This window comes from Toxotes jaculatrix, chromosome 17 (genome assembly GCF_017976425.1).
Source record: "Toxotes jaculatrix isolate fToxJac2 chromosome 17, fToxJac2.pri, whole genome shotgun sequence".
Lineage (NCBI taxonomy): Eukaryota > Metazoa > Chordata > Actinopteri > Toxotidae > Toxotes > Toxotes jaculatrix.
Genome location: NC_054410.1, coordinates 15602988 through 15615040, shown reverse-complemented (window position 1 = coordinate 15615040; position 12053 = coordinate 15602988). Strand labels below are relative to the sequence as shown.

Genomic DNA, 12053 nt, shown 5'->3' with positions numbered 1-12053 from the left:
CAGCTAAAAATAGCAAGAGTGAGTCATCTTACCGCAATCCATCAATTAAGATTCAACTCATGCTGGAGCAGGTTTTAGTGAATGATAGTTCACTCCATGGTTCATTCACTCCCTCTACTCTTACTATACCTTTCTCTCTTTCTATCCAGTCTCATTCACACTCCCTCTCTCTTTTTCTCTCTCCCTTTCTCTTCCTTTTCTTCTTTGTCTCTCGCCATCTCCTTCTCTCTGTGATGTTTCCTTGGATTTGTCCTCTTCCTTCTTTGGTATGAGCTGAGGCTCTGGTGTTGTCCATCTCATGTCACAGTCTAAAGGTTGCGGGTCTGCTGCAGAACAAAGGGAGAGCAATCTGTGGCAGCTCACATCCTCACCTCAGGTCCATTTATAGTATTTTATTAGAGCAAAATATCGAAGCTACTTCCTGAATTTGAGAGTCTGTCAGTACTCTATACTGGCAATAGTCATGCTGTGCATAGGGAGTAGTCATTTTTCTTTTCTGTATTTTTCCTGGTTCATATATTTCTCAGCTCCTCTTTATGGTCCTGATTCTCCCTCGTCCACACTTACTTTCTTCTTTTTATCCTCCCTGTGTATACTAACTTGCTTTTTATTCTCTTTCCCACCAACAAATCTATACATTCACACACTCGCTCACTCCTCTGCTGACTGTCCAATTTGCTCAGACAAGTGTGAAGTTGAACTCAAAAACTTTTCCAGTATTTCAAGAACAAAGAGCAGACCATTCCATTCATCTCACTCTGGAAGTGTCTGAACTTGTTGTTGGGTACTGGTCAAGTTTCTTGCAAAATAAATCAAGCACACCTTAAAGGATAATTGCTGTGTTTTTTTCTTTTCAGCTGATATTAAGAAAGTCCTCTGGCTTGAGATCAGTCTAACACCCAAATTATACTGAAGCCATTGACTGTCAAATGTTGCCATCGGGGAGTCGGCCAGCGAATAAATGATCCCTTCAAAGTCAATTGATCCTGCTCCACTCGCTGCGTTGTATCACATCCAAACTTATTAAGTATCCAGAAGCAAGTTTTGCCCAGACATTACATTTCACTGTTATGTGTAAATGCGAGCAATTAAAAAACAGCCCCCAACACATCAGTTGTAATAGGCTATTAATATGATGTACTGGAATTCAGTCTGCATTCAGGGTTTTAATGTAACCTGGTTCCTTAAACTTTGGGTCAGCTGGGAAAGTGCTTTCCTTAATTAAGGTGAGGAAGAAACTTTATTAACACAGCAAAATTTCTGCTGAACTCCAGGTCAAGTGGACCAAAAAAAGCTGTACTTCTAATAGGGCTGTTACGTGTGTGCCTGTGCCTGTAAAGACTTTTTAGGCAAAAGATTGTTAGACATTTATTCACCTTTACTGACCAGAAGTACAGTACAGGTTCCAAGCAAAACTGAAGGTAAAATACATATGTTACATATGTATACATATACACTTATATACATATAAGTCTGTGCGAGTGCAGCCCATATTTGAGCCATCATCAGTTGTCAGTGAAGCATGTAAAATGCAGCCTTGTTGTGAAAATGCAGTGCGTTTTAGGGGAGAAATCACTTCAATGTAAAAGCAGGTTTCACAGTAACCAGGTTAGATTAATTTCCTGCCTCATGTAGATGTGCGAAACACTACCTCACTCTGTGTTCAATCATGTGCTCACTGAGCAGACAGCCCTTTACTCTGCCTCTGTCAGAAACTGAACGCCTCACCTCACCCACATACAGTACTTACAGTTTCTGTTTCCTGTTAGTGAGGGTCAGAGTCAGTCATCCAAGGCTGAACCATCCACCTAACCACACTGGTGATGATGAGTGCTAATTTTGAATAGCAGAACTGCAACATCAAAACCTCATCGTCATGCCTCACCGAACTTCACAGCGGGCGAAACGCGATCGGGGGCCCCGTCTTTCCAAATCGGCGTGCATACATCTCTGATTTAGTTCATTCATTTACCAGCAGAGGGGAATACAGATCAAATGCAGTGTGGGTGAGATAAGTGTGGAGCGGAAAGAGCAGGACACGGTTAGTCCTGACTGTTTAAGAGGATGAGAGGAAGTGAAGGCGAATTTAAGGAGGGAGTTAAGATGTATGTGTGTGTGTGTGTGTGTGTGTGTGTGTGTGTGTGTGTGTGTACATGTGAATGAGAGTGACAGAGAATGATACTGACTTCCAGATTGGCTCCAGTGATGTGTGTAAAGTCTGTGACCACTTTCGATCAGTAATGCAGGTGCAATAAAGGTCTGTATTCAAAGAAACATCTGAGAGGGATAGAAATGCAGAGGAGGCAGCTTTTGCCTGGCGACAGACTTTCTTTAAAAAGTGTCTCAGGAAGTCCCTTTAGATGCAGTCCAACCCCTCAACATCAGACCACCTCCACTCTCAGTGTCTGATTGTCAGAACATTGTAGTATCAGGGAGTCTGTGCAGGGCGTAGCTACCTTTGAGGACACTAAGGTCATGACGCAAGAATGGGAATTTGGGGGTTTTATTAACCTGGTGGAGCAGGACTTCAATTCTAGTTATAAACTTAATATATGGTGGATTTTACTTTTTTTTTTTGACAGAATCCAGTGTTTAATACATAGTATATGATTTTTAATGACTTTTTGAACAACAAAAACAAATACATGTAAAATAGAGTAATGCTACACAAGAGTTTTATTCTTGGTAGTGTGGGATTCATGTTGGACAGTAACAGACTTTGGAACTATTTGTTCTGGTTAATTATCGGGTAAATAGAGATAAAGTTCTAAGTTCTACAAGGTAATTAGAGTTCAGTTAGCTGAGCTTGTAAGCTTTTGTTGATTTCCAGAGTAATTTCTAAAAAGCTCAGCCCATTTAAAAACAACAGAAGATACAGTTAAACTGCTAATTCAGAAAATAATTGAAACATTTTAGAGACTTTATACTTTTAGGTTGTCGTCTTTGCTTTCCGTGCATTAGGCTGCTCTGTCTAACTTCAAGCCCATAGTATTGCCCAGTAGTTTATTAATAGATACCATTTCAATGGCTGGATGAGATGGCAATAATGTGTTATATCATGCAGCTCTTGGGACTTTTCAAATATTGATTTATCTACATTGCAGACAGCTTCGGTTGACCTCATCATTTCATATGGTCTGCTTCACCTGTTACAGGAAGTATAATTAATCTGAATTAACCTGCCTCTGTATTGATCTGCCTTTTGCTTTTTATACCCTTAGAAGGTTAAACTATTTTTAATCTTTGGTCTCTGACCGGGTGGGTGCGGTGTTGTCTTGACTTCCCATAGTCCTCAGAGACCACTTTATAGCTGTGATATGCTGCAACATGTCTGTGTTCTAAAGCGCTGATTGATTTATTTACAAAAATAGTTTTAATTGGAGCCATAATGAGGTTGTATAAAGAGGAAGTCAAACCTTTTAACCTCAAAGAGCCATTGGCTGGCAAAAGTCACCAGGTGGTGTTTGTGTGTTTTGGATCAAAGGCACAGTCGCTCTGCTCAAGTTTTCGCTGATGCTCACAGTTTCCACACCTGTGCTGACGGTGTGACTGTGATGACTGATGCAGTGTGTGTGTGTGTGCGTGTGTGTGTGTGTGTGTGTGTGTGCACACTGGAGTATCTCTATGTACGTACACCAAAACATCTTCAGGGTAGGTAAGCCCGTTGGGCATAAATCTCCCAGCCTCCTCAATGTTTTGTCTTCCTTTAGTCCTCATCCATCACAGACATGAAACTCATTCCCTCATCACGAGGTGGACTTTGCTCTGCTTCTAACACAAAGTAATGGAGGTCACCTCAGCAAGCTGCTCCATGCTCATTTCCTCTCTGCCAACAGCTTCTCCCAAACGGCCTGACAGAATACAAAATGGCTCTCCAAAAATGTCACTTCCCAGTTTTAATACTGACCACTCCACACCAAAGGTAGGGCTGACATTTCTCCACAACAGAGACATGCACTATTTTGAACCAGTGCCTCTGACTCACTCTCGTAGTCATAATACACATTGAGCTGAAGATTTATGAATGTCAGACACTCTAAAGGCCTCATATGAACATTTCTGGATGGCTCCTGCAATCATTTTGATGGCTAAGGAAGGAAAGGTATGACAGAAATATAAAGTGATTCTTTTTCTTCCGCTCTGTGTTATAAAAAAAAACAAAAAACGTACCAATCAGAAGATATATAGAAAAGGAAATTCAGAAGAGCTACATTCAGAAGGAAAGAAATGGCAAACTGCTTCCTACCGGCGTCCATATTCGCCACTCTGTACAATCAAACTTGATTTGCAGACCATTTCGTGATACAGTCACAACGAAAAAAGGCTCAGCGGGCACTAAAGAAGAAATACTGAAACGACAAAAAAGACAAAGAGAGGCTTAAGACAGCAATGAAAGAAAAAAAAATTGTGACAGTAAGCCAGCAGGAAATTGTGAACGTTAGACAAAGGCAGAAATGAAAGCAAAGAAATTAAAAAAACAAACAAACAAACAGATGAACAAATGGAGAGACAAAGAAAAAAGTGACAGACAGAAAAGCATAGCAGAAATGGTGATCACTGACAGGGTTTCCATAAAGTCAGTAAAATGTGGGGCTCCGGGGAGTGGTGCAGGCAGCGATAAAGAGTCTCTGAGTCTGGGCTGCTGGATCCATGCAGGGGCAGGGAGGATCATCATCAGTCACTCTTCCTTACCATCCCATAATATCCACTAATGTTGCCTTATCACTCGCTGTGTAACCATGGTCTCACAGCCGTGACAGCCATGAATACTTGACCACTCCATACTGCCTCATTTAAAGTACTGAGCATTTTTCCTGTGGATTTTCTCATTTTTTTCTTTAAGCTGAGAGAAGTATCAGACTATTAAACACCACTAAACGCTTGTCTGTGTTTCCCAGGTAGTTGCTAACTTTGTCTATCTGCCATTTGGTACTAGGCTGATAGTGTACAATGAGTTTAACAGAGCTTTATCATTAAAAAACACTGTCTGCCTTCAGAAACAATGCTAGAATGGAGAGAGTGAACCAAAACAATAATTACCCTTACACATTACACAGTTATCAGACTGAGAGTTCATATGAAATATTGATTAGTTCAACTTTAAACCCATGGAGTCCTGGAATCCTGCAAAAAAATTAAAAATATAGCACAAAAACATACTTCTTACCTTAATTTTTTGTTTCTTGTATTTTGGATGTAATAAATCATATGATCTGAATTTGAGAATGTATGGTGCTTATACTTTGAACATTATTAGACATAGTGTGCAGTGTAAGATACAGCACATCCTCCTTCATTATTCATATTAATTTCTGCAGAAACCTAACATCCCCTGCAGTAAACCTCCTCTCTCTTGTTGCCTTTGCAGTCTCCATAAATCATACAATGTTTTCTTTCTGACAGGCTGTGTGCAGTAAAGGTGCTCTGTCCAGTCCCAAACCAATAAACCCAGTAACACTGGGAAATAGCTCACATAATGAGAAGCGCTGTTGGTTTGTATCATTTCTTCGCATCAGGTGGAAGCAGCCACGGACTCCGAATCTGAGAGCAAAGGCTCACGGGAGTACCACTCTGTTGGGATCCAGGTAGAAGATGACAAGAAAGGGTGAGATAATAATTTGAGCCTTATTAGAGAAGCTCAGTCTCTGATGTTTGCTCTCACTTGTATAGACAATAGCCCCGTTGTTGCTGCCATTGTTTGTCATTTTGGCCTGTGCGTGTGCATCTCTTTGCAGACAGGGCAGGTTCAAACGCTCCAACAGTGTGACTACAGCTGTGCAGGCTGACATGGAGTTGGAGGGCTTCCCCACCATGGAGGACAAAGGCCTGCAGTTCGGCGGGGGCTTCCAGCGTCACTCTGAGCCCAGCACACCCACGCAGTATGGGGCGGTGAGAACCGTGCGCACCCAGGGACTCTTCAGCTACCGTGAGGATTACCGTACCCCTGCTGAACCCCCCAGCCCCAGGGAGACGACCAGCGAGACCACCTGGCAGCTGGAGCCCCCCTCCCCACGGGAGAGCGCGGTCTCGTCAGGCGAGTCGGGCAGGGCGTCCCCCTCCCTGCGGAGGGATGGGAGCTGGTTCATGCAACTGCTCCACACAGAGACCAAGAGGATGGAGGGCTGGTGTAAAGAGATGGAGGCAGAGGCTGAAGAGAATGACCTGTCAGAGGAGAGTGAGTGACCTGCTGAAAGCTTTGTATATTTCAGATTTTTTTTATTTTCTGCAGGGTTTTTTTTTTTTCTTTGAATGTATTGTACTAAACATATGGCACCGTATGTGTTGTACAATATTTGATATGCTGTGTGTGTTTCAGTCCTAGGCAAAATCCGAAGTGCAGTGGGAAGCGCTCAGCTGCTCATGTCTCAGAAATTCCAGCAGTTCTACTGGCTGTGTCAGCAAAACCTGGTAAGAAACCTATCAAAGACAGGCAGTATGTGTGTGTGAGTGTTCTGTCTGAACTGATTTGCCCCCCCCAGCTACTCTTAAAGTTCTTACATTTGACAGCATTCTTCACATTAGTGCTTTTTATTGGTACCATCACATCTACACGTGATTGTACCTGCATGTCCTACTCTCTTTCCCTCATTTCCTGTCAATCTCTACTGCTGTCGCTATCAAATAAAGGCACAAAAGGTCCCCTCCAAAAAAATCAATATACTTTAATCAGAAAAGAGAAATTAGTATGGCACAGCTACAGTGTGAATAAAGCTTACAAGACAAAAAAAAAAAGACTGACTGCGCTATGAAATTATCTTTTGTCATTAGAAACAGCTCCACAGTCCTTTATGTGTCCTCACAACCTTTGTTCTCCAACCTTCAATACACATTTAATGCTTTAGCCGGCACTAACAAGCTGAATCAAAACTCCCTGAATATGTCATTGACTTGTGGAAAGCTACAATACTGAGAATCAATATTTATCTAGCACATTTATATGTGACCTGAACGTTTTGAAAGGAACAATACATGAGCGTGGATGGATATGTTTTCGGTGATGCAGCTTTGTCTCGCGAAGAGAAGAACTGAGCCAAACCTTGGGTTTGAACAGAACTAAATTTCCAGACAGCAGCCGCTCTATTGCTCATCCAGGAGTTCAGGAACACACACAGGGTCAGGGATTTCTGCCTCATATTTTTCTCACACTGTTCACAACTCGTTTTTATTGATCTGGAGCCAAGTACCCAATATTTCAAATGAAGCTGGTGCAGGGTTATGAGAGATAGTGATGCTGTTTTTGCAATGTGCAGCAGAAACTGCTCATTCAGGGAGGAATGGGAAGTGCACGGGGATTAGATACAGTGAACCAGCCTTTTAGAGCAAGTCAAGCTCTTTTTTTTTTCATCTGAAGGAGACAGTATTGAGTAAGTTTATTCAACCCCTTTTTTCATCACAAACAGCTGCAGCATTTCTCCACATGACAAATGCACATAGAACAACATTCACTTCATATTTTGGCTACGTTTGTGAAATAAATACTCACAAATTAGCAGCTTAAAAAGATGTCTAATTGTGTTTTATCAGCCCTTTCCTCTCTGCCTCACAGATCAGCTTTCAGAAAGCTTGACTTAAAAATGCTCTAAAAAGAGACAAACAGTTTCTGTGGTGCACTTCTGTGGGAGGAGCTCCAGGATTAAAAAGCACACACAGACACAGCCAGGGCTTAAAACTTACTGGTTCCTCCTGAATCTGTCAGCTCCGGATATCTGAAGCCTTAAGACTTCTGAGACAGTTTGCAGAACCTCACAGGTTCAGGGGTCAGAATTAAAACTGATGAAGTGCTGAGGCAGTCCACAGTAATTACAGATAACAGAAATGTGTTCCCAGCTCACTTTACATGATGGATACTATGATGTTTAAAATCTAGGGATTTTTTTTGCAATACAAAAAAGAATGATCCTAATCTCATAATGCTATACAAATATGAAAGTAACACTCTCGATGAGAATATTATGCAAATTATTAGCATTACCCGTCACCAGCCATCTACTCTAAATGTCACAAGGTACAGAATGTGAGTGAGGGAGTGTCACCGGGGTTGTAGAGTCAGCACATCCCATCGTAGATGTTTTAATTGAAGTGGGTCCACGAGTCCTGGAATCTGGGATCTGGCAGATTGTGCCGACTCGAGACAGACTGAAAGAAATCAAAAAGCAAACTGAAGCACAAGGTTGACTGGAACACATGAACAGCTTTATAATATATGGTTTCATGAGCAGTCATTACTTTATTATTCACGGTGAAAAATTTCATGTGCTCAGTGTTGCCTCTTAAATGTCCATAGTTCTCACAGAAATCAGTCTCATGACCTAGGTATTATTAGCACAGTGTTCTTTAAAGGGTCCTGAATAAATGGTACAGTGTGGTGTGTAAGGAGCTCCATGTATGTATGATAATCAGACAGTCCACCGACAGTTACAATAAACAAAGGAAAGATTGTACAGTTGTAATATTTAAAGTTGAGCTATTAATCAGTTCAATTAAAATCAGATCAATTAAAGTGAAACTGCTATTTATGGAAATTCCTGTTTTGGAAAATGTTTTGTAAGTGTGGCAAAGGTCCCCCCAGCTCAAAGCTATAACATTTAATTTTTAATAAATAATCTAATAAATAAATCTACCTGTGATTAGTGTGATTAGTGTTTCTAATCACATTCATAGCAATATCCTTATATTGATTCAGCATTTACAGATTCCTAGGTGTTAGTGTATTGTATTATAGCTCCAAAAACAGCTGATGTGTCTTCTTGAGCTGTATCATCTACACTATGTCTGCAATCAGAAACACTGTTTGTCCCTAATATTGTTTTGGTTTATAAACAATGAAGCAAAAGGGACTGAGTTAATGGAAGAAAACCTCAAAGAAAATGCAATGACTTATTACCTCAACAAAAAAAAAGTGTTAGCACAGATTCTCATGACTCATTAAAACCAGAGACAATGAAGCTCTCCTCAATCTAATGTTCATTTCATTTGAGGAATAGAGTGATGAATAGGGCCGAACTGACAAAGGCAGTTTATTATTTCTGAGCTCATCCAAGGAAATATGACAGCATTGGTCTCCATCTCGAGTTGTTATCCCTCTATTTCAACCAAAAGCCCCCAAACTGGTATCTGTGCCTGTTTTGATGAGTCTGATAAGGACATCTAGTGGATCTAAACCAAAGTGCAATAACCACAATGGTCATGACTGTCTTCATGTGATTCTCTGTGTGAAAGGTGGTTGTGTTTATTATCTGGGCTACAGACATTCAAACCAACTATCTGGCGCATCGCTTGATGTCACCACAGACATTTATACCGTCTTTGTTGTAACGCCTCTCACCTGCATCTCGTTTAGGACCCCAGTGCCATGCCACGGCCCACCTCTCAGGACCTGGCTGGGTTCTGGGACCTACTACAGCTGTCCATCGATGACGTCACCATGAAGTTTGACCAGCTGCAGCAGATCAAGAACAACAACTGGAGGCCTGTTGACAGCCCAGAGAAGAAGGTGAGGAGTCTCCCTGGCAGTGTCAGCCCTGAACCCCGACAACCTCAAGACAACCTCAAGATGTCATTGTCAGTCATCTAAAGACTGGAACTGATTCAATGCTACTCTGTGGAAACATAAACAAAACAAATTACTTTATGAAACAGTCAGTTTTATTCTTTTTTCATTTAGAAATTACTCAATGGAACATTTTAGATTAGAGACTGAAAATTAGTGGAGCCAGGGGCAGGAAAGAGGGGAAAAATATGTTCTTTTCCTTTTGTTGGAGGGTTGTCTAAATTTTTAAGGGAAGCAGGTGAAGGTTATTTAACATTTGTCTCGTCCCAAATTGATGTTTTATTTCATTCTTTTGCTTTAGGAGATTTACTGTAAAATACATCTGATACTCATCTAATGTGCAATTTAATGGTTATATGAAAACTAAGGGCCATGCTTTAAAAAGTTTCAGCCACCCTTCCCGACCCAATAATTTTCAGACAGTCCCTTACCAAAGAATCTTGGACTGAACAACCAGCTCATAATTATTCTCTCTTCTTTTTAAAGCCACCAGCTCCTGTACCAAAGAAGACAGTGCGACAGAAGAGTGCAGTGACAAGGGAGAAATCCTTGGACCTCCCAGATAGGCACCGACAGGAGGCACGTCGGCGGCTCATGGCAGCCAAGCGGGCGGCCTCCTTCCGGCAGAACTCAGCCTCGGAGCGAGCAGACAGCATCGAGATCTATATTCCCGAGGCCCAGACTAGACTTTGAGAAGACAGGGTCAGGGGCCAATACGTCTCCCTGCTCCCACATTCAAACAACTTAAAAACTAGCCTTTTTTCTAGACTGCTTCTCTCTTTACACTTCCTTTATCTATCTGTTGTCTGATCTCAATAGCCATCCTCAGTGCCCTTCACCATCGGTCTGTAGGATGTGCCAAGCCTCTTCTCCCATCGCCCATCAGAATAAGTGTTAACAGAAATGTATGTCTGACATGGGTTGGTTGGGTTTCTCCTTGGTTTGCTGGTGATCAAGATACCCAGCCTACATGCTCTCTCATCCGATGTCCTGGATGGGTACTTCTGTAGTTTTTCAGCATTTGCAAAGTGCCATTTAAAAAGTGCAGCTTTGAAAACCTACCAGCAACCAGGCCTTTGAGCTAAAAGAGTAAATGAGAGAAATTATATTTAGTTCAAGTTGTTCAAAAACGGTCAAAGTTAGTAAACCTTCAGTATTTTTAAATAATTTAAGGTTACATGGTCACTCTTTTTTCCTCTGTTCCTTTTTGGAGTAAATGTTAATTACAAGCTAAATATCACAAAATTGTTGTAAGTTCAAAACTTTGAAAAGTGCCAATGCTTGAAATACCTCAACTATGTGCATGTGGCACTGATCACCCATTCAAGGTTATTCAGGCAGCCCTTATAAGCGCTGGTCTGGTCAGTGTTGAAAAATGCAGCTTTCTACCCGATCTGGTTGTAAGTCAAACATTTTTTCATGGTTTGGATTGGTGGAAGAATGACATCTGTCAGCTCATTAACATGCACATTTCAAACAAACGACTTTGCTATATATCTCATGTTCCTGTTGCCAACTTTCAAATATTGACATTTACTTGAAGCGGAAAACATGCAAGTCTTGTGCCAACATTTTCATTATGTCAATGCAGTAGAAAAAAACAAAATATGAAGGTTTGTGTAACTCCTTAGATCAAAATGTGTAGACAAATGCACTTATGCACTTATTACAATTCTCTCTATTTCCAAGGGAAATGTACATACCCAAGTTCACAATAGTACTGTTGTATTTTTGAATTGTGAGCGGGAAGAATATTCATTGTGTATATTTTTTTCCCACATACCCACTGCTTACCTGCCCTCTCTATTGCTTTTGGCAAATCTGGATTTGTTGCATACATACAGTGGCTTGTTCCCACACACATACACACACACACAAAAACAAACTGCTGTGTTTTCATCTAATATACTTCTCTCAGGCCTTTCCAAGTAGCGCCCCGAGCCACAGTTAATGAGGAGTGATAGAAAAATCCTCCAAAACATAAACAAAATATCTGCATGCTAGTTTCTTTAATCAAAGAAATAGCTTTGTAATTTTTGTATTTCTTGAAAAGTTGTGTGTCGCTGAAAGTCTACCTAAGCAGTATCATAACTGCACTGACTCCCTCTAGGAAACCGTGAGAAGTAATGAAAAGAAACTGGGGCAAAGGTGTTCCAGAGGGATGCTAGAAGCAAGTCCCAAATTACAAAAAACTTTGCAAGTCTCCCATTGAAAGGAAATACATGAGGACTAGGATATTAACTGTCTGTGGCTATGCAGACCCATGTATGGTGTTTTGTTACAACATGATGTACTTAGCTAGATATTATTATTTGCCTTTGATTACCATCGCAATGCTGAGATGCACTGGAGAAGCTGGTTATGCCAGCTCTTTGTGAACTCAAACTTAGCCAAGTTGTAATGTAGCTTATGTGTTTAATATTTATATTTAATATTTAATTATAGATTTCTGCATAAATTAAAATGTGTTGCACCACGCACACAAATTCATTGAGATTAGTTG

General features: G+C 40.9%; 1 protein-coding gene across 1 annotated transcript in view; it reads left to right on the top strand.

The window, feature by feature from the left end:
* The window catches only part of dlgap2a (discs, large (Drosophila) homolog-associated protein 2a), a 140388-nt gene extending 130145 nt beyond the window's left edge, over window positions 1-10243 (top strand). Inside the window, exons 10-15 of the mRNA XM_041061311.1 lie at window positions 5517-5605; window positions 5736-6175; window positions 6317-6408; window positions 9341-9500; window positions 9781-9788; window positions 10037-10243. Of these exons, the coding sequence (XP_040917245.1) occupies window positions 5517-5605; window positions 5736-6175; window positions 6317-6408; window positions 9341-9500; window positions 9781-9788; window positions 10037-10243 (996 nt within the window). The remainder of the gene's footprint in view (window positions 1-5516; window positions 5606-5735; window positions 6176-6316; window positions 6409-9340; window positions 9501-9780; window positions 9789-10036) is intronic.
* The last annotated feature ends 1810 nt before the right edge of the window (window positions 10244-12053 follow it).